At 33.8% G+C, this 20,399-nt stretch overlaps 3 protein-coding genes across 7 annotated transcripts; 2 read left to right on the top strand and 1 right to left on the bottom strand.

Annotated features, from left to right (window-relative positions):
• Window positions 1-27: 27 nt before the first annotated feature.
• On the top strand, window positions 28-5,036 carry LOC130807517 (uncharacterized). Its single transcript, XM_057672748.1, has 9 exons — window positions 28-393; window positions 1,293-1,642; window positions 1,835-1,868; window positions 2,132-2,356; window positions 2,974-3,063; window positions 3,188-3,250; window positions 3,334-3,425; window positions 3,522-3,569; window positions 4,409-5,036. The coding sequence occupies exons 2-9, from the start codon at window positions 1,320-1,322 to the stop codon at window positions 4,524-4,526; spliced, it is 993 nt and encodes a 330-aa protein (XP_057528731.1). The 5' UTR covers window positions 28-393; window positions 1,293-1,319; the 3' UTR covers window positions 4,527-5,036.
• Window positions 5,037-7,380: 2,344 nt separating this feature from the next.
• LOC130807514 (ATP-citrate synthase alpha chain protein 2-like) lies at window positions 7,381-13,531 on the top strand. Its single transcript, XM_057672743.1, has 13 exons — window positions 7,381-7,830; window positions 8,063-8,187; window positions 9,598-9,774; window positions 9,877-10,038; window positions 10,233-10,313; window positions 10,468-10,519; window positions 10,847-10,961; window positions 11,048-11,129; window positions 11,447-11,542; window positions 11,640-11,741; window positions 11,994-12,110; window positions 12,195-12,311; window positions 12,872-13,531. Exons 2-13 carry the CDS (start codon window positions 8,089-8,091, stop codon window positions 12,941-12,943), a joined length of 1,272 nt encoding a protein of 423 aa, XP_057528726.1. The 5' UTR covers window positions 7,381-7,830; window positions 8,063-8,088; the 3' UTR covers window positions 12,944-13,531.
• Window positions 13,532-14,400: 869 nt separating this feature from the next.
• Window positions 14,401-17,397, bottom strand: LOC130807515 (vegetative cell wall protein gp1-like). Of its 5 annotated transcripts, XR_009040585.1 has the most exons (3): window positions 17,061-17,389; window positions 16,001-16,078; window positions 14,401-14,681 (listed from the first exon to the last, which is right to left on the bottom strand). XR_009040585.1 is itself a non-coding variant. In XM_057672744.1 (2 exons), exons 1-2 carry the CDS (start codon window positions 17,379-17,381, stop codon window positions 14,658-14,660), a joined length of 345 nt encoding a protein of 114 aa, XP_057528727.1. In that variant the 5' UTR covers window positions 17,382-17,389; the 3' UTR covers window positions 14,401-14,657. The 5 variants fall into 5 exon arrangements, 4 of the variants coding, with proteins under 4 accessions (XP_057528727.1, XP_057528729.1, XP_057528728.1 ...); XM_057672744.1 differs by lacking the exon at window positions 16,001-16,078; XM_057672746.1 differs by lacking the exon at window positions 16,001-16,078 and having other exon boundaries at window positions 17,076-17,389.
• Window positions 17,398-20,399: the final 3,002 nt, after the last annotated feature.

The raw sequence follows: 20,399 nt of genomic DNA, 5'->3' as shown, positions 1-20,399 counted from the left end.
TAAAAATCAAATCTAATATTTTCTATGAAAAATAATACTTAAGTCTCTGAGCAGAGAAAAAATTGCACAATGTTACTTGAACCTTTTAGATGCTCCTAGGCGCCATGGTCCTGTACAGTTTTGGTTTGTAGTGTGTATCTTCGCTTTTACTTTGGTATCATTTTTTTGTTTCTTTGTAGACGAATCAAATTTTAATTTGGCTTAGATGCCAATTTTGCAGTCGTTTTTTGGAGTAGTTATTCATGATTTCCATTTTTACTAGTAGAAGCATTTTTTTTCCTACCCATCTAGAACCCCAACTCACCCAATTTCTATCATTCGATCACTGCGATTCTCTCCTTAAAATCCAATCTTTTGCTTTCATTCATTGATCAAGAATCAAGCAGCAAGCAGGTATGTATTTGTCACCTTTAGTAAACATTTGTTTATTGATCAAATATTTCAGTTGTTGTACTTAATTTTAAGTTAAGTGTAAGTATCTGAGCTTGCTTGTCCATGAATTTGTTGTTTATCACGAACCCTTTTGATTTCTTGAAAAACCCAGAATTTGTTTATGTATATGATATATTCATCTGCTACCTTACTCACAATAATTTGTAATTCTAATTTGTATTACACTCAATTTTCTGTATGTTGAAGTGTTCGTGGATTGTGAATCTGGATTGGGTTTGGGTTTGTTTGGTATCAAAAGTGAAATTGCTTTGGAGGATATGAAAGGGGTTTTTTCTGGGTTTTCCGATTGATCCCTCATCACTGAGTTCATGTTTTCTTATTTCCAAGTTCCAACAAAATTTGAAGGGAAACAAGGGTCTTGAAGAAAGGGTATTTTATTTTATGTTTGATTCTTCTTTTGAGTTTGTTGCATTTTTGGTGCAGACTCTTGATTGAAGTGTCAATTGTCCTTTAGCTAGTGTTAAGGATCCGACATAGGTATTTAAGGAGATCAGTAATGTAATCAATAACCATTTTTGGTGCATTTTTGGATGGTTTCAGTACTACCCATGCCCTTATAATGTTGATTGTTGAGTAGTTCTTTTACAATGACCTACAAGATTGAGTGAGAGAAAGTATGCCATATGATGGAATGTGGTAAAGTGAAAGGATCATTTAAAGGTGGAAAATGGAGGAAAAATATGGAAACGAAGGGATTAATTGATTTGGTTACTAAGCTTTAACCTATGTATGGGTGTATCACATAAGATCAATACACTTGTGTATTATAGACTAGTAGTTTAGTGCCATGTTCTTTGCATGAACTGTACTAAGAAAATTGTTTTTCTTTTTTTCCGTAGGCTCCTTTGAAAAATATTAAGCAAATCATGGATCCTGATACAACAAACCCAAGTTATTGGTTGAACTGGAGGTTTTTAATATGTGCATTATACGTCTTGACCACCATGGTGCTTGCTGGTGTGCTTATATGGAAATACGAAGGCAGAAAGAAATTGGATGATGAGAGGAGAGAAGACGGAATAATGCCAGTTGGAGCCTTACACAAGGATGATGTCTGGAAAACATGTCTTAGAAGCATTCATCCTTCCATCTTGCTTGCTTTTAGGATCTTTGCGTTTGTTCTGCTAATGGCATTGATCACTGGTAACGCTGTTGTCAAAGGACCTGGCGTCTTTTTCTTCTATACCCAGTAAGTTCTTAATTAACATCTTATTTATTTGTTATACAAATGGCCGAATGGGAAGTTAATGATCTTGGCTTTTATTCCCTTCGGTTTTAAGTTGTTTGGAACCGTTATGAGATAGTTAAGTTCAGTACAGAAATGAATTTTGTCTCTTCTGTTGATTGCTCTTTTTGTTTGTTTTTCCCCGACGATGAACAGGTGGACTTTTACACTGACTACCATATACTTTGGGGTATGTTCTACTCTAGCTACCGCTACCACAAATGTCTTGCTAAAATAGCTTTTTAGCCGAAAAAAAACTTTGTAAATCTGTAACGAAGCAAGAGAGTGCAGTACAAGGCTAAGTGGGATCCTGCATTAGTGTACATTACATAATTGAAACCCTCGACATATTGTTTTTAAATTGTTTTCTTTCAACACCGTCTTCCATTCACGACCAATGGATTTCCTACTTACATTACATATATTCTTGGTTTTTTTAAATTGACCTTGTAGCTGGCATCCGCATTCTCTATTTTTGGGTGTTGGTCTAATCGTAATGGAGCTTGTATCTCGAAGATGGCCTCCCAAAATATTGATGCAGAGACTGTATCTCTTTCTGCTCAAAAGCTTGGAGGTAGTGCAAACACATCTTGGTTAGAAAACTTGATTAATCATGAAGAAGTTCAGTATCACCAAATTGCAGGTTTTATGGGTTATCTTCTTCAAATTATTTACCAGGTTAGTCTGAAGTAGTTAGCTGATTCTTGTCTAGAAGTAGCTGTCTCTGATGAATAATGTGGCCTCCTACTTTTGTTTCTTGTCTATAAAAAGTGTTTTTGTGTGAACTTCTTTGACAATGGTACCTAATTATGTGGCCATAGTTGGAGGTAAAACTGCCAACTTCTGCATCTTTAAAAACCCTTCACAGAAGTAGGATTTCTACTGGATATGCGCGATATCCTGTTGTGGATAAGATTTTCATGGGAGCATATTTTTTCAAAGTAGATATAGTTTTAACTTACATTAGGTCTCAAGCTTCATTTTTTTGTATTTTGTTCCTTAATAAATGTACGAGAGAAAGGACAGGGAGAATGGATGGGAGGGAACTTGACAAAAGCGAGTAGAAGAAGGTGAGAATGGCATTATTTAGAGACCTAAGAGGCTTGTTCACCCATTCATGATCGTATTGAAGGGATATGGGAAATTTAAATTTGTGGGATGACTCCTCTACCCAACCAAAAACTATAACTGGGCGAGAATTATATATGTTTGTATGCAACTTTATGATTTCATTGAACAAAAAGCAATTTTTAGAATATGTTTGACTATATAATCTTTTTATACCATGTAAACAGGTAACTGCAGGTGCTGTGCTGCTCACAGATGTCGTATTTTGGCTAGTCATTTATCCATTTCTGACTGCCAAAGATTATAGACTTGCTTTTGTAAGTGCAACATTTCTCCCTTTTTCCTCAACAAGTTGGCTAGTTATCATTAAATGCAATTATATTTGGAAAAAAAGGCCGATTTTGTCGGATAAAATACTTCTAACATATCGTGATTTTGCAGTTTGATATTAGCATGCATTCCGTAAATGTTCTCATTCTTGGTGATGCAATCTTGAATTGCATGGTAAGTCTTACCTTGTTGCTCAAAGAGACAAATTGAGTTCGTATACTTCTAATCGTGTTTGATTGAATTGTCTTTTGTTGCAGAGGTTTCCTATGTTCCGGATTGCATATTTTATCATATGGACTGGAGTATTTGTTATTTGCCAATGGATTATTCATGCCTGTGTTTCAATGAGGTTGGTTGTGCAACCATTTTCCTATGCTTTCCAGAATTTACGCTCGTGGTTATCTGTGTTTTTCTACTAAAAATTTGTTTTCTCTGTCTGCTGCAGATGGCCATACCCATTCATGGATTTATCACCTCCATATGCTCCAATTTGGTAATTAGTTCCCTCTTGCACTGAATTTTTCCTTTTGCGGCTTAGGGGTCGTCTGATAAGAATCAATGTCACATGATCGCTAATTTCCTTGCGAATTGAGAATCGAAAAAAGCGAATTATGGTCGATTTTGGGCTATTCTTGGACAAATTTAAACAAATTGCGAACTCAAAAGGTGAATTATGTTAAACTGAACGGATATTGCTAAATAATGGAGTGGAAACACTAAACAAAAGTAAAAGATATACACCTGAAGCTTGCATAATTACTATCATGAGTGAACTTGATACAAGTGAACCCTATCCAAATACCTGTCCCAAACCTCGGTTGTAATCAAACTTATGTGACCTAGTTCTCAGTTCTGACCCAACCAAAATTAGTGCAACTTATATTTGAATAATTCTTCATAATTGTTAATTGATACTCCTAATAGACACAAATGTGACACTCCTAGTTAACCAAATTAACATAAACTAAACTAAATGACTCTTCAAGTGGAGTTATTCTGAATCAAAATTTAATGGAATGATCTATTTAGCACATTAAATCATGTTCACTTCTTATTTATGTGAAGTTGAAAATGATGTTAGCTACCAAGGGTAAATCGAAAACAACCTCTTTGTTATTACTTATAAAAGATAAGGTCAAAATCCCGCCTAGGTAGGAGGCACATATTGACATTGGGAATTGGGATAATAGAATATGGTTGTAATGAGGAGGTGACTAGAGGGTCATCCCATTGATTATCATATGGTTTCGGTATGGTACCCACTGGCTTGATAAACTTTTATAGAGACAGAACCGAGTCACTAACAAGTAGGTAATGTTGATGGTGGTGTAGGTACGTGGTAGTGGGCTTGTTACACATCCCATGCTATGGAGTCTTCGCGCTAATAGTAAAGTTGAAACACATGTGGCTTTCAAGATCATTTCCGGATTCTTATCAGGGTATCAGATGATCGGTGATGGATATCTGGGTTCTGTACAAGAACGTATGCCAATCTATTTTGGTCGAGACTCCAGAGTATCATCATTCTTAGACCACACATTCTTCCCTAATCCGCCTGTGAGCTTGAGATGAATAATTTGAGTTCATCATCTTCCTCAGGTTTATATACACGATTAGTTCATTGTTATACACATTATCATCATCAAATTTTAATAAACTTCATGAAATTTGAAATTAAGATGGAGTACATTATGTTATCTTGAAACTGTTTATAAATATCTTTTACAAACTTTGCTAGCAGATTATAATTAATACTTAATCTCGGTTAAACTACTACATTTAACCCTATAAGCACTTAATTATTCGGATTGAGGCAAATTCTTAGAGATTTAGGCGTATTATTTTAATTTTTTTAGTTTATGTATACTTTCATCTCATTCACTTTGATGCTATATTTTTTTTGTTGTTTGACTGATTTAGCTACAATTCAGTTTTTATTTATGTTCTTATTTTTTTTTCTTGTAATATTATTGGTAAACTTAATCTCTTCCTCTCTCTCTCTATATATATATATATATATATATATATGTATATATATACTTTTTAATCTGATTTTTCTTAGATATCTAAAAGTTAAAATATATATTCAGGTGAGAACTTATTATTCATCTTACAATATACTTTTCATAATTTTATATAAAATATTTTGATAGACAATAAAGCTTGAAAAAATAATCTTTAAAAAATTGTTAAAAAAATGAATTTTTTTACTTTCTAATCTTATTTTTCTATTACTATCACCAAAATTAATAAGGTATTCTTCCACTTTCATTTGGTGTTTTCCACAACGAATATTTAGATAAATTTATATATGATTTTTTTTAGATATCTAAAAGTTAAATATATTCAGGTGAGAAGTTACTATTCATCTTAAAATATGTTTTTTATAATTATATATAAAGTATATTGATAGACATTAAGCTCGTAAATAATCTTTAAAATTACGAAAAAAATGAATTAGAATATCAAATATAAACGAAGAAAAAAGTATATAGAAGTAGTTTAAGAAATGCGAATAATGTAGATTGTAGCACGTTTTGCGCGAGGAGATCCGGTCTTGAAAGACTGAGTGGGGGAACTTGTATGCGTCCTTGCGTTCCACGAGCAGTCCCTTTCCTATTTTATACATCGATCTATTCTAATTCTACACTTTTTTTTAGTATTTTTATTTATACTAATTAGCGCATGAGAATTTCATGATTCTATATTCCTTTCTAATTATTTGACCCCTGATTTTTGTCATTTTATTTTAGGAATACTAAATTAAATTTATTTTTCTAAACCAAACTTACTTTTATATTATGACTTTATGATGTACATGTTTGATGATTAATATATTTTGTTATTTACAAGTAAAATTTTAAAAGGCATTAAAGTATATGATTTTCAACAACTTGCTTTACATGGTAGAAAATTTGTGTTATTTTAACTAATATATATATATATATATATATATATATATATATATATATATACATATATATATATATATATATATATATATATATATATATATATATATATATATATATATGTATATATATATATATATCCATGAAAAATATTATTTGAATTTTTTCTCTTTTTATATAAAATAAATATTACAAACATAATAAATAAATTAAAATGGGATCAAGTAATAATTAAGTGATTGTCACTTGAATCTTTCTACAATCTTCAACGTCATTCACGAGATATCAAATAATAATAAGGAATAATTGTTTTTAAAAAAATTTCACTTTATTGCCCATTTGTTAATTCTATGAATAATTCTTAATATTAATTATTTTTAAATATTACAATCTTTGATATTCTTTGTTGAAAATATTTCTTTTTATAGTTTAACTGGCTAATGTGGCTACCTGACACCAAAGAGTAGGAGTAGACCAACGAAAATGTATAAAGGGAGGAAGAAAATAGTGTAATAGCTAATAGATACCTACAATATCCAATTAAAATGAGACAAGCGGTGTTGTCAATAAAAAATAAATAAATATTAGTGTTTCGGTAATGAAACGAGAAAGTGGAAAACACTTGAAATACTGTAAGTGGAAGCGTTATCAGGAGCGGCGATTCGTGGAAGGAAGCGACCTGAATTTCTGCAACACAACACGTTAGCCTTGTCTGGGGGTGATCTATCGGAAAACCCCTCCGACGCTCAAGTTAGAACGGTGATGTGAGATTATTGAATAGACGATTATAAACTGAATGCAAGAATTAAGATATCGAGGTTGATATTGCTTGTATTTTGGTAGGCTAATGAAATGGAGTATGAGTAAGGATATTAAGATGGTTATTCTCCGATGATCCCTTCCTCTCTGATGGTTGTCTCTATTTATAGTGGTGGAAGAGAAGTTATTTCAGAGAGGAGGTTAATTATTATGGGGATAGTGGGCGGTTATTAGCCTCGGAAGAAGGAGAACCATGCAATGAGGGATGAATAGGAAGTTGGGTCAATCTGGAGGTTACTTTCCTGGGGATGTTAGGGTATTTTGACGGTTACTTGCTCATGGGCCAACTAAGGAGTTTGGAGATTTCAGGAAAAGCCCATTGACTAAAAGTCAAGGTCAATACGAAAGGTCAAAGGGTATTAAGGTAATATGACATTAATAATTCAAATAAATAAGTAAATTAGATAAGTGATACCATGACAATTAGATTATTTAAAAATAATCAATTATAGAAATTATTCACAAACAATAAAGAAAAATTATTCATGACTATTCTTCCTAATAATTATTCAAAAAATATACTCCGAATATACAAGTAATAATTGTTATTACAAATGTAAATCTATGACATGGCGTATCTTTAACGTAAGATTTCAAGCTGGTGAACTATATCATCAATATCTACATTTATTAATTAAATTTAATCATCACCCACCTCAAATAAAATAATATATGTAATTAAAATTAAGATCCTCTCTATTTTATCCGTAGGATCTCCATGATCAACGGCCATATTTGCTTCTCATAAACCAGTTGGTCGGTAGTTTGGTAGGTGGGACATGTGCTTCGGAAGAAGCACAGGACTTCCGGCTAATTTTCTTTTCAACCCAATTTTTTTAGTTAAATAAAACCAAACAATATTTAAGAAGGAAATAAAAAAAAGATTTATAAAAACCCGTAATGTTTCGATTTTAATTAAATTTCTTGCTGCTATAAATAAGTTTCCGCCATTGTTATCTCCATTACTACAAAATTTACATTTATTTCTTCTTTCACTATCCCTCTTCTTCCAGTTTATTTAAGGTACATTCAACATTATTGTATCAAAATTACAATTAATTTATTTGTTGAATTCATATTTTCATTTAATTAAGTAATTTTGTTTCATAGATTGAGAGTAATTTTTATGTTTTTTGTTGCAATATAGATTTAATCTTTGATTGTGAAAAATGATAATTCAATTTACGGTTTTTGTGATTGGTTTCAATTTCCATCTAACATGTACTGGTTTTTCGTTTGTATGGGTGAGAATTAGGTTTAAAGTAAAAGCAGAAAGAGAAAATGGCAAGGAAGAAGATCAGAGAGTATGATTCAAAGAGGTTATTGAAGGAGCATTTTAAGAGAATTTCTGGTTCTGAACTTCCCATTAGATCAGCTCAAGTAAGTTTATATTTTTTTATTTATTTCTTTGGGTTTAAAGTTATAATCTTTTTAAAGATATTGTGTGATCTCCCCATATATTATGCAAATTCATTGTGTTGCTTAAATGCATTGTCATCAAATTGTTGGAATTTGGGAATTTTCTCAAACATTGACTAGAACTTAATATGGAATTTTCTTGTTGGAATTTTTATGCTAATTGTTCCTTTATTCTCTCTCAATTTGAACCAAAGAGACTAATATACTCTCACACTTAAGGAGAATATGTCATAAATTTAAGGTGCTTGAGGGATTTCTTTACATTGATAAAGTTCAATGATCAACTACTTTGAGGTTTTACTATGACATTTTGTAGTATAGGTGGGAAGAATTGGGGTGTTTTGTGATTATTCTTTCTTCATTTCCATGCATTCATGTTGAAACACGTTACTAGCCTCCATTTGTAAATTGTAACTAAAGGATTTTCCTAAATTGGAAAATTTGCAAATAAAGACTTTCCGTTCATCCCTTTTGTAAGAATCCGGATTCAATACTTCCTTTGGCACAAGCACAACCACTGTTTAAAGACGCATCGCTTTTGTAAGAATCCGAATTTAATACTTACATTGGCACAAACCACAATTTAAAGACACTTCTCTTTTGTAGGAATCTGAATTTCACCTATCATGACTCTTATATAAGTATAATGTTTCTATTACACCGATCATTTGAGTCTTTCTGTTGACTTTGTATTCGGTTGTTCCCTCGCATCACAACCATAAAACAAGTTCACCTCTGATACCACTGAAACCCCATAATTAAAGCTTTACTTAACCTTGCTCCAAATCCCACTCAAGTGAGCTGCAACAACATATTATATTATGCTTCGTTGCATATGGCTTAGGCAAACTTGTCTGAAAAAATACTTATTAGCCTTAACTCTATTAGAGCTTAGTGGAACTCGTTGTAGCTATGAATTGAACTTAGGCAAGGCTTATCTGAACTTATCTTCTGGTTTAGGTTCGACACTACCTTTAATGATTATGCCATAAACCTACAAGCTTTCAAGCACATTGCGAAAACCCTTGTTACGCATTTATCCCTTTTCTTGTTGGAGATGATGTTTTGTAAAGAAATAGTGATTGTTCTTCCAATTAATTGGATTTCCTTCGCCGTCCTCCAAGGCTCCTGAACTTATGCATTCCCATTATATTTTATTTGTTTCTTTTTCTATGTATATGCATTATTTGCTGACATCAATATAGAAATTTTACTGCATTGCCTGAAAAAATCAGATAAAAAGAAATAGAGGAGAAATTTCATTAATATTCTCTATTTCTTCTCCAATATCGTAGGTTACTTTCTATACACTTTTAATGCTCTCTTATTCAATTGATTTTGAAGTGGCTTTTCCATTCTTTTGATGAATAGATTACAGAGTTGACCGACCTCAATGAACTTATTGCAAATGAGCCATGGCTCTCATCTGAAAAGTTGGTTGTGAAACCCGACATGTTATTTGGGAAGCGTGGCAAGAGTGGTTTAGTTGCCCTGAATTTGGACTTTGCCCAGGTGTCTGCTTTTGTAAAAGAGCGCCTTGGCAAAGAGGTATGCAGAATTGTGCCTCACCATACGAAGTCGTACTTTAGCTAGCAAAATATGGTTACTACTGTTCTAATTGTATTCTTGTTGCTATATGCTAAATAACAGGTCGAGATGGGCGGATGTAAAGGACCGATTACGACTTTCATTGTTGAGCCTTTTGTTCCACATAACGAAGAGTTCTATCTGAATATTGTTTCAGAAAGACTGGGAAACAGTGTAAGCTTTTCAGAGTGTGGTGGAATTGATATTGAAGAAAACTGGGATAAGGTACTCCTAAGACTCAGATTATATAGTTCTCCCTCTAGCCCTTGAATTTTTCACATTTTCTATATCCAAAATGCTCTCAATTTAATTTGCATGAATTAGAAATCTCAAAGGGATAGAGGACTATCATATATCTTCATTTTATGTTGTAAGGTATAAGAATCATTTTATCATTAAATTATTTCTTCTATTCCCAGGTGAAAACAATAAATATCCCCACAGGCGTTTCTTTTACTTCTGAAGTCTGTGCTCCTTTAGTTGCTACTTTACCTTTGGAGGTACGTACATTTCTCAGATGATTTATTTTTATGATTATATAGCCTTGTTCGGTGCTGAGTAAACTTTTAACTTTTCAACTTTCAAGTGAAAATCTGTTTACGGTTGGATTTATTGAAACATATTATTATCACTTACTATTTTCCCCTATTTTAGGTCAAAGGTGTGATTGAGGAATTCATCAAAAATATATTTGCGTTGTTCTTAGGTATGTGGAAATGCTCTTTTCTGTTGCTTTAATATCAGATAAATTGAACCGTTATTAGGGACTTAGGGTTATAGAAAATATGTAGTGCATTACCTCAATTTTAAAGTGGTTTTTATCCTAGGCGGGGTAATCGAATAAATTCGGAAGTTGTAACCTTACCCTTGTAATTAAAAATGGAATTTATCATTAACCCTCAACTGAAAACACCATTTTCTGATTAACCCTCAACTGCAAATTATTGGGACATAGAATTGTTAGGCATTTTCAAGTACCATGGGTAAGAAAGATCAGCAGTTAAGGCCTAATCCAGTGATTATCATGCTGCAGATTTGGACTTCACCTTCCTAGAAATGAATCCCTTCACATTAGTCAATGGAAAACCGTATCCTTTGGACATGAGAGGTGAACTAGATGATACGGCTGCCTTCAAGAATTTCAAGAAGTAAGCTTTTCTCGCGCACACACAATTTCTTCAAATTCCAAAGACTTACTGTAATAAATCATGTCTAACACTTGGTACTGCCGCAGGTGGGGTAATATTGAGTTCCCCTTACCATTTGGAAGAGTTATGAGTCCAACAGAGAGCTATATTCATGCTCTTGATGAAAAGGTATAGAGGAACAACCTTTTTTTTTTTCAACAAGTCTTGTATGAGACCGTCTTACCGTGAGATGGGCCCATATAAGCAGCCCATTTAATGATTTTTTTTTAAAAAATTAATTTAAGTAAATTAAAATGTAACTGAACATAACATAGTTGATAACTGTTTCTTTAATTTTCTTTTAAATTATTGAGATAGCCCATATTAAGCCGTCTCACAGTGAGATGGTCTTAATGAAGAATTTGTCTATGGCTTGCAAGCCTTGATATTAATTATTTGATTGGTTGTAAATGTTGATCTTATTGTAATGCGTGTTCTTTATGCAGACTAGTGCCTCCTTAAAGTTCACGGTTTTGAATCCAAAGGGAAGGATTTGGACCATGGTGGCTGGTGGAGGAGCCAGTGTAATCTATGCAGATACTGTATGTTCTTAAATGAATGATAGTTGAATCTTTTAATTCATTGGATCATTCAACACAATTTTTGTCTTCTTGTCTTGAATAATGTCCGTTGTTTCAGGTTGGGGATCTGGGTTATGCGTCTGAGCTAGGGAACTACGCCGAATATAGTGGAGCTCCCAACGAAGAAGAGGTCTTGCAATATGCCAGAGTTGTGATTGATGTATGTCAGCTTCCCTCATAGCTTTTTTAACTCTCTTGCTGAGCTCTGTATCAATCAAAAAAATCCATCATCAGAGCTGGCTCATCCACGCGAGCATTATGAGTGGTTGCTCAGGGCCCGAATTTTTTTGGTACTTGCGAGTCCTGAGGACCAATTGTACGGTGTTCATTGGATGATCATGGGAAATAATATGTGTCCATCTACTATATATATTTGCTTCATCGAAATACTAATTATTCTACAATTTTGCAGTGTGCAACGGCCAACCCTGATGGGGGCAAGAGGGCCCTTGTAATTGGAGGAGGTATTGCTAATTTTACAGATGTTGCTGCTACATTCAACGGGATAATTAGAGCTTTGAAGGAGAAGGTAAGCATGTTTATTCACTGCTTTCTTTTACTGTATAGTGAGCTCATTTATCTGAACAATCTCTACTTGTTTGCGCTTTAACAGGAATCAAAGCTTAAAGCGGCTAGGATGCACATTTATGTGAGGAGAGGAGGTCCAAACTACCAAAAGGGTTTAGCTAAAATGCGGATGCTCGGTGAGGAGATTGGTATTCCTATTGAGGTAAATATATCTTCTTGTACTACTATATGGATGCATTTTCCCTTCAAAATTACTCCGGAGATTGTATTGTTCTTATCTATGTTGAAACTTTTCCCAGGAGATTTAATCTTTTCGTCAAAGAATCAATTCAACCAAAAGTTTATGTTGTAGCCCCATAATATATTGATTATTGTGTATACCATCACGCCCCCTCACACGAAAGTCCATTGGACTAGAAATGTGGATGCAAGTCATGCGACAAGTCATACACAACCCTTAATATTCCACTTTAAATGAGAGTTGAATGAGATTTGAACCCATATCCCGAGCATATGATACCATGTTAAGTGACCATCTCTCTTAACGCATTTCTCACCATCCCTCCTACCTACCGTAAGCGTCCAAGCTTGATCCTACTATGAACAAAAAAGACATGAATTCACCAATATGTATTAGACTACTGTTTCGATACCATTGACAATTCCAAATCATCTATTGTTCAAGTAAAAATAAAATTAGAGACCTCACCATTAGTCCATTAAGAGCAAAACTTAAAACTATGTACTTTGCTCTCCATACAGGTATATGGCCCTGAGGCTACCATGACTGGAATCTGCAAACAGGCCATTGATTGTGTTGACGTAGCTGCTTAAGTGAGCATGTAACTCAATACATTCCCACGCTCTATCTCCATAAAGACGATTCAAATTTGATTCTCCCTAATTTAGATTTAGCACGCATTTGTTGATGTATTTGTAGAATTGTTTTGTATTCGTTTGTGACCCCATTTCATCTACTCGTTTACACAACACTTAAAGCCTTCAAAATTAGATATTAGCAATGTAAACGATATGTAATAAGTTCCTTGAAGGAATGAATGATGATATAATTGATTGTGTACTGTACATGTCAAACCCTACTCTACTCCCCCACGACGAGCAATATTAAAAACTAGCACTACTTGAAAATAGCGAATGCACTCTCCGTCTTTATGAAATTGCTCACATTTTGTTTAGATGATCTTGTATGGATTTAGAGCACGCTAAAATAATATACAATACAGGTGTTCAATAGGGCGAGTTGAGTCGGGCTGGACCGAATCGGGATAATTTTTTAATGGGTGGGGTAGTAACATAAAATTCCTTGTGTACTATTGACTCAAAAAAAAACTTACATATATAAGTCAAATGATGTTTTCAAAAGGATGAATAGAGTATTCTTTAATCATTAATTGTTGATATAAAATTTTGACAAAGAATTTTTATATAAATTATACTCTTCATGATCAAAAGTGTAACACAAAGTCACAAATTTTTACTTGAGACCGTCTTTTGTAAAGACATCTTAAGTTGGGCCGGCCCAATTCTGATATTTAAAAAAAAAATTAATTAAACTTTTTAAACACACATGTATAGTTGAATATATAATGATTTGTATTTGGGGTTATAACATTATATATTTGAGTATATAATGGTCTGTTTTTTGGGTTATAATATTATGTATTTAGGGGTTTTAAAATTACGTAGTTGGATATATAATGGTCTGTGTTTGGGCTATAGTATATTTATAGCACCAAATATATTATGTTGTAACCCCAAATATATATTGTTATAACCTCATATATATTATATTATAACCTCAAATATATATTGTTACAAATCTAATTATATTATGTTATAACTCTAAATATACTATGTTATAAAGAGTTATAACCACAAATATATGTTGTAACACCCGGATTTCCTCCCGTCCTTTACGGTTTTGGTTAACGAAACCAAAATCGTAAAGGACGGGAGGAAATTCGGGTGTTACAGTATATCTTTTGTTATGAGGCCTTGTGTCCTCCCACGTGTATTTGTATTTCCGCTGCGTAGTCTATAACTATGTATGGTTTTAAGGAGTTAAGTCTTTTTAAAACGCAAACGTCGACACTGGAACCACGATCCATGTTTGGCATGTCGATTTGAGAAGCCGGCGACGAATCATTCTGCCGGGACATAGTTTTGATAGGCCGTTAGTGCCTTTACTTTATTAGCTTCTTAATTAACTTTTGTTTTTCTACAAAGGCGCACAGTTTTAAGGCAGATGCTGCCGAAATTTCCACTCACCCTTTTTTTTAAAGTCAAACTAAAGTTTATTTAAATTCTTTTCCTTTTTCTTTTATGTAACACCCGAATTTCCTCCCGTCCTTTACGGTTTTGGTTTCGTTAAGGGGTCGGAAATTCTGGGGTGTTACATATACAATCAAAATTTACAAAGGATAACAAGAGATTCAAAATCGAAAGATAGCGGTAAGGACACAGGTTATGCTTCACCCTCATCACTTTTCCCAAATGCAATGCAATACATAAGAAGCTCCAGTACCTGCTACGCTTGTCTATGATCCTCCTGCTGCTCGACATTAGACCAAAGGCCAATGTGTCATAGCAGGACAATCATAGAAAGTCATCAACAATCAAACATAAACACAAACACGTACACGTCAGTAACTAGCATCAAATATAATAAGGCCAACTACTAGATAACATTATATTATAAAACAACATAAGACGATTTCGTAAGACACCAACACATGTAGTAACCGTTTACCGGCCACTTATACTTCTTAATTTCACTATGTGCTTTCTAACCCGAACCATGTGTTCTTGGGTAGAATGCAGGTCTTCACGCTCCTCTTTTTAAACATAACTCCTGCAAACACGTATAGTATCAACTCGACCAAGGCATTAACAGAATACCTAACGCATGACCTTATAGAGCTTGTCTATCTTAAGGTAAGTTTGATCGTAGTCCGTAATATCCTTGAGGTAACTTAACTTAGGCACACTTCTCGCTAGCATAAACTATTCTATCAATAAGTAGTTGTTCTATCAATGAGTAAATATTCTATCAAAGAGTAAACGTTTTATCAACGCGTAATCTTTCTACCAAAGAATGAACCTACTATCAATAAATACCTTTCAATCAATGAATAAATTTTCTATCACTGAATAGTTTTCTATAAGTGGATCTTTTCTCTACTTCCTGGCATAGTGACACGGCCAAGGGCGTTATCGGCCTCCCGGCGCCCATTGGCAAAGTATGAGCTCATGCCCCCTCCAGCTGACCCTCTCGGGTCCTACCTTTGGGAAAAACCTAACACACTGGGGTACTAAACCAGTGAAGAGGCCACCATATTGGGGTTTGCAAGGCCCGCATGGTAACACCTCGGTCAAGGGGCGTTATCGGCCTCCCGGCGCCCAATGACCCAAGCATGCTCATACCCCCCTTACGGTGGTCCCGTCGAACCTCACCTAGGGGACTAATAAAACAACCGGACATAATCCAGTTAAGTCACGCCAGCTAATCATAATATAGTACCTTATCAGATGGGAATAACTTCCACTCTCAACTATTAATGAGCGCCCTGGGATAGCAGCGCGCCAAAACCCACTGAGCCACTCAATAGAATATGAAATTCACCTATAAAGGAGTCATTCTAACTCCAATTAGGCATAATCTAATTCTTAAATAAATAAGGGGTAGTTCTCGCCCTCTATTAACTCTCATTCTCTAAACTATTCTAAGCGCAAGGATTTCATAGTCGACAGCTCTTCATGTAAAGTGTACTCAATAGTATCTCATAGCTTCAATGCAATGTATATTATCACAATAAACAATAATGTCTTAAAGCAAATTGCATATAAGGGTTAGTTACTGCGTGTACGTACCTGCAAGCGTCACTGCACGATCAAAAGACACAAAATCACCCCAACTAAGGCTCTACTTTCCTCTTACGAAATGGGCACCTATATAAGTTATGAGTAGAACTAATAAGTTCCCTTAACTACTTGACATACCAAACTAAATATCCAAGTAACCGCCATCACCCATTCAACGTTTCCGATCACTCTAGCACGCACACAACTCATTCAATACAAGTCAAAATCATCAACTCAACGCAACATAAGTCTTTCCATCCATTTAAAGTAGAAGTATGTGTGAATCGTTCCTTTACATTAACTAATTTTGAGCATATCGGCTCGCGTTACCCAAAAATAACTAATCACAACTAAATCTTACAATTTTAATATAACATTAATATAACGATAAGACAAATCGTAGAGTTATCATGTTGAGATATCATTTGTTCATTCTCCAAAACTATTAAGAACTATAGTCAAAACAACACGACAATTAACTTTAGCAACCATCGACGATAAGTTGACATCATGCTCTTGGCTTACTAATATCATGTATCTATAACTTCGATAACATCCTAATAAAGGCATTTGTAATTCAAAACAATCAAACCACAACAATTAGTAGCTATTATTCTCAATTTAATCAATCAAAAATCACTTTCATAGTCAACTAACATCTTCACCATTACTAATTATTCACAATAATAACCAATCGACCAATCTTAAAACAACTTTTAAAGTTGTTTAATCAATCATCACCAAGATATAGTATAAAACACACATTATTAGTAATTTCATTTCTAAATCCAAGCCCTAATCGTTTCGTGTTCAAAGATAACATATTTAATCACTCCACATACTAAGATTCGAAGAAATTACTACAAAAACCAACACACAACCCATAATTTCAATCACACTTCAAACCCTAAGTCATAAACATGTTTAAATCATCAATCAAATTCTTGCCCACAAAAATTCAATTAAAATAACACAAGAATCAACACCTCACTCATAAACTTCATAAAACTTCAATAAAACTTCAAATAAAACTAGGAATTAATTAGAGAAAAGAGAAGAGATGGCTCACAAAGATGGGACTAACAAAAGGATGAAGACTAGATGGTGGTGAAGGAGAAGGCGGCTGGGCCGTGGCTGTTGGTGGCGCAGCCTCCACAGCAGAAAAGGGAGAAGAGCCGGTTGGGTCGTGGCTGTTTGGGGAAGGAGACGCAGCCCCCTGCTGCTGCTTGGGAGGGCGGCTGCTGGTCGGGAAGGTGGGAAGGAGACGCACGGCTGCTGTCCCTGGTGCCTGTGCTGGTGGTCGTGGCTGCTGGCGGCACAGCAAGGGGAAGGGAGGAGAGAAAGAAAGAAGAGAAAGAAGGAGAGGAGAGTGGCGGCTGATTTTTGGCATGTAGGGTTTTAAAGCCTCCTACTCATTATTATTATTATTATTATTATTATTATTATTATGTTTTATTTATTTATTAAATCTAAATTCATTTTCTTGCGAGACTCAACTAAGAGACTCGCCTTCGTGTGCTCACACATTTCAATAAAATAATTATTTTGATTCAAACCTCTTTATTTAGAAGTCGTAATCGTATTTTTTTAATATAAATATATGTTAATATTTAAATTCATATACGAAAGAAATTTATTAAAAATACTTCAAAATTAATTTAATATAATTATAAAATACCCAAAAGTCATTAAAATATTAATTAATGACGTCAGAAAATCTCAGGGTGTTACAGACTACCCCCCTTAAAAGGAGTTTCGTCCCCGAAACTAGAGTAACAAGAGTACAATTCATGGAAACTTGTATTTCTAATAACTCAAGAAGGTGTTTTAACTATTCTGAGCTCCAAAATTGACCCAAGGATTGTGACCTTATTGACACTTTTAACAAAAGGATACTCAATCTATCAAAATATTCATACATATCTCATTTCGAGTATTTATAATCACCTAAATTGGCTCAACATCTAATTAAAAGCATGTAAATATCACACCAATTGATTCAAACAATCAATTAAAAGCATGTAAATAGCTCAACATCTAATCAAAAGCATGTAAATATTACACAACTTGGTTAAAACGATCAATCAAAAGAATGTAAGTTTGTAATAGGTTGTTATCATAGACGCGAAAATGCATGAAAGTGCAGGTGAAATACGAAACCAAAACCGTAAAGGACGGGAGGAAATCCGGGTGTTACATATGTTCTTATAACCCCATATAGATTATGTTATAACCTCAAATATATATATTGTTGTAACTTTAAATATATTATGTTATAACCTCAAATAAATTATATTATAACCCCAAATATATGCTAGTATAATACTAACTATATTATGTTATAACTCCAAATAAATGTTGTTATAACTCTAAATATATTATGTGAGTTTTCATATTCCGCTTCACACACGCGCGTTTATTTTTTGATTTCAGCAGCAATTTTAGGCTAGGCTTTTAAGAGCCGTGTTTACAAAAGACGGTCTCTCAAGAGAGCACATGAAGTGCCAATTACTTACACTATTCATTAATAATTATTAAGTAGTACATATAATTGCTTGTAAAAACAGAAAACGTAACTCAATTGGTGATTTTGGTATCCAGAAAAGGATAGATTGTCTTATATAGAGAAATAAAACTATTTTTGAGATAGATTTTAATATAAGGAAAATATTCTGATGCATTTTTATAATTTTATATAGTGATTTGAGAAAAAAAATTATATCTTGATGTGCTAATGGATATGCATTTACTTTTCCCTTTAAATTTACTATTAAAAATGATATTTTTTAAAAAAAAGTCACTTTTAATAGTAAATTTAAAAAATAGAAATTGCAGTCTACCATTTTAAAATGGGCCCTTGAGAAAATTTTGATCCACGAGGTTATCAAGTGATGTCTCAATTGTCATAAATAAAAAATAGTGATAGAAATGAGAATAAAGATCAAAGAATTAATTGGGACCATATTACATTCAAGGAGAGTTGGTGAAGGAAGTAATTTCTATCTGCCTTCAACTACTCTATTTAGATTTTTATTCCTCAAAATAATGCTCCTTTTTGTTTAAATTTTTCAATATACTAGGATAATTTTATAATAATTTTTTAGTACAACATTTTTTTGTATTAAACCGTACACCATGAGACAGGTTTATATAATCATCTTATTCCTTTAATTAATCGCTTTAAAATGTAATACCAACTATAGATTAACTATAAATAATACGAATTAAATATTGTATTTTCTTTTAACATCCAAAATTACTCATTACCTGTTAAAGAGGTCAATTGGCATGAAAGAAAAAAAAAAACAAAATTATACTCTCCCTTTCCCCTATCAGTGCCCCACCCCAGCAGCCACTACCCCGGCAGCCACCGGCCCTTTCCCCAGCAACCCTCTCTCCCCACCTTGCCCCACTTAACCAAGCGGCACACACCTTTTACCAAACCCTTCTCTTTCCCTTTCCCCTTTCCCCACCCTAGCAGCTTCCTAGAGACACCACTTCCCTACAGCAGCAGCAACCTCCAGTCCTCCACCAGACCCACACCGATCATCGCGCCACCATACTCAGACCATCTCCCTATATTTCAAACGCACCCTTAAACATAGAACCACCCTTAAACATAAACCTACCCTTAATTCTAGACCCACCCTTAAACATAAACCTACCCTTAATTCTAGACCCACCGTTAAATACCGAAAATGGAGGGAGGTGTTTGGTGGACATATATTGGAAATGCGGTTGTTGTGCGGTTGTTGTGGTAGCTGCTCACGTGGGGGAAGTGTTGGGGAAGCCGTGCATGTGGGGGATGGATGGGGGGTGGCCGACAATAGAGAGGATAGGGTGGCAATGTGTGGAGGGATTAGGGGAGGGTTTTTATTTAATTTATCTTTTTCTCTTTTTTCTATAGTTTAATTTTTCTTTATTTTTGGCCTAATTACCTACAATAATGGGCTGGGTAACTTGTATGGATGCTAGAGGAGAATAATGTTCAAAGTTGGTATTATTTATAATTAATTAAAAATTGGTATTATTATAGGAAAAAGAGTAAAAGATTGTATTATTCACGATAATTTTTTCTTAATTTTTACGGTCTTTTAATTTTGCTACACAATTTATTTATTACTAGGATGACCTTAATAATACTTGAGTTGTGAAATAAAGAGTAAAGATATTATTTACTTTCTCTAAATTTTTACCCCTTAATTCTTTACTTCTCTTTGATGGGCATTGGACGCGTTGCTTTGACTTTTATATCACTTTGTTTCTTTAATTATTTTATTAATTTGTATTTATAGATTAAGAAAAAATTGATAAGCTAATAATTAAGAGAAATAAATAATTTGTGTATGGAAGAGAGAATCTGAGGATTAATGCAATAATACACGATATAAAAAATTATAAAAACCAT

The sequence above is a fragment of the Amaranthus tricolor genome, chromosome 3 (genome assembly GCF_026212465.1).
Source record: "Amaranthus tricolor cultivar Red isolate AtriRed21 chromosome 3, ASM2621246v1, whole genome shotgun sequence".
NCBI lineage: Eukaryota > Viridiplantae > Streptophyta > Magnoliopsida > Caryophyllales > Amaranthaceae > Amaranthus > Amaranthus tricolor.
Note: the sequence above shows the minus strand (reverse complement) of the source record. Positions and strands in the feature narration are given on the sequence as shown.

What these genes read in the sequence shown, in the direction of transcription:
- LOC130807517 (XM_057672748.1), top strand. Translation starts at nt 1,320, where the DNA reads ATGGATCCTGATACAACAAACCCAAGTTATTGGTTGAACTGGAGGTTT. An exon ending in TGACTACCATATACTTTGGG is followed by an intron (nt 1,869 to 2,131) that starts GTATGTTCTACT and finishes TTGACCTTGTAG; the next exon opens with CTGGCATCCGCATTCTCTAT. An exon ending in TTCTTCAAATTATTTACCAG is followed by an intron (nt 2,357 to 2,973) that starts GTTAGTCTGAAG and finishes CCATGTAAACAG; the next exon opens with GTAACTGCAGGTGCTGTGCT.
- LOC130807514 (XM_057672743.1), top strand. Translation starts at nt 8,089, where the DNA reads ATGGCAAGGAAGAAGATCAGAGAGTATGATTCAAAGAGGTTATTGAAG. An exon ending in GCCTTCAAGAATTTCAAGAA is followed by an intron (nt 10,962 to 11,047) that starts GTAAGCTTTTCT and finishes GTACTGCCGCAG; the next exon opens with GTGGGGTAATATTGAGTTCC. An exon ending in AGATTGGTATTCCTATTGAG is followed by an intron (nt 12,312 to 12,871) that starts GTAAATATATCT and finishes CTCTCCATACAG; the next exon opens with GTATATGGCCCTGAGGCTAC.
- LOC130807515 (XM_057672744.1), bottom strand. Translation starts at nt 17,381, where the DNA reads ATGCCAAAAATCAGCCGCCACTCTCCTCTCCTTCTTTCTCTTCTTTCT. An exon ending in CTTTTGTTAGTCCCATCTTT is followed by an intron (nt 14,682 to 17,060) that starts GTGAGCCATCTC and finishes AATGTCGAGCAG; the next exon opens with CAGGAGGATCATAGACAAGC.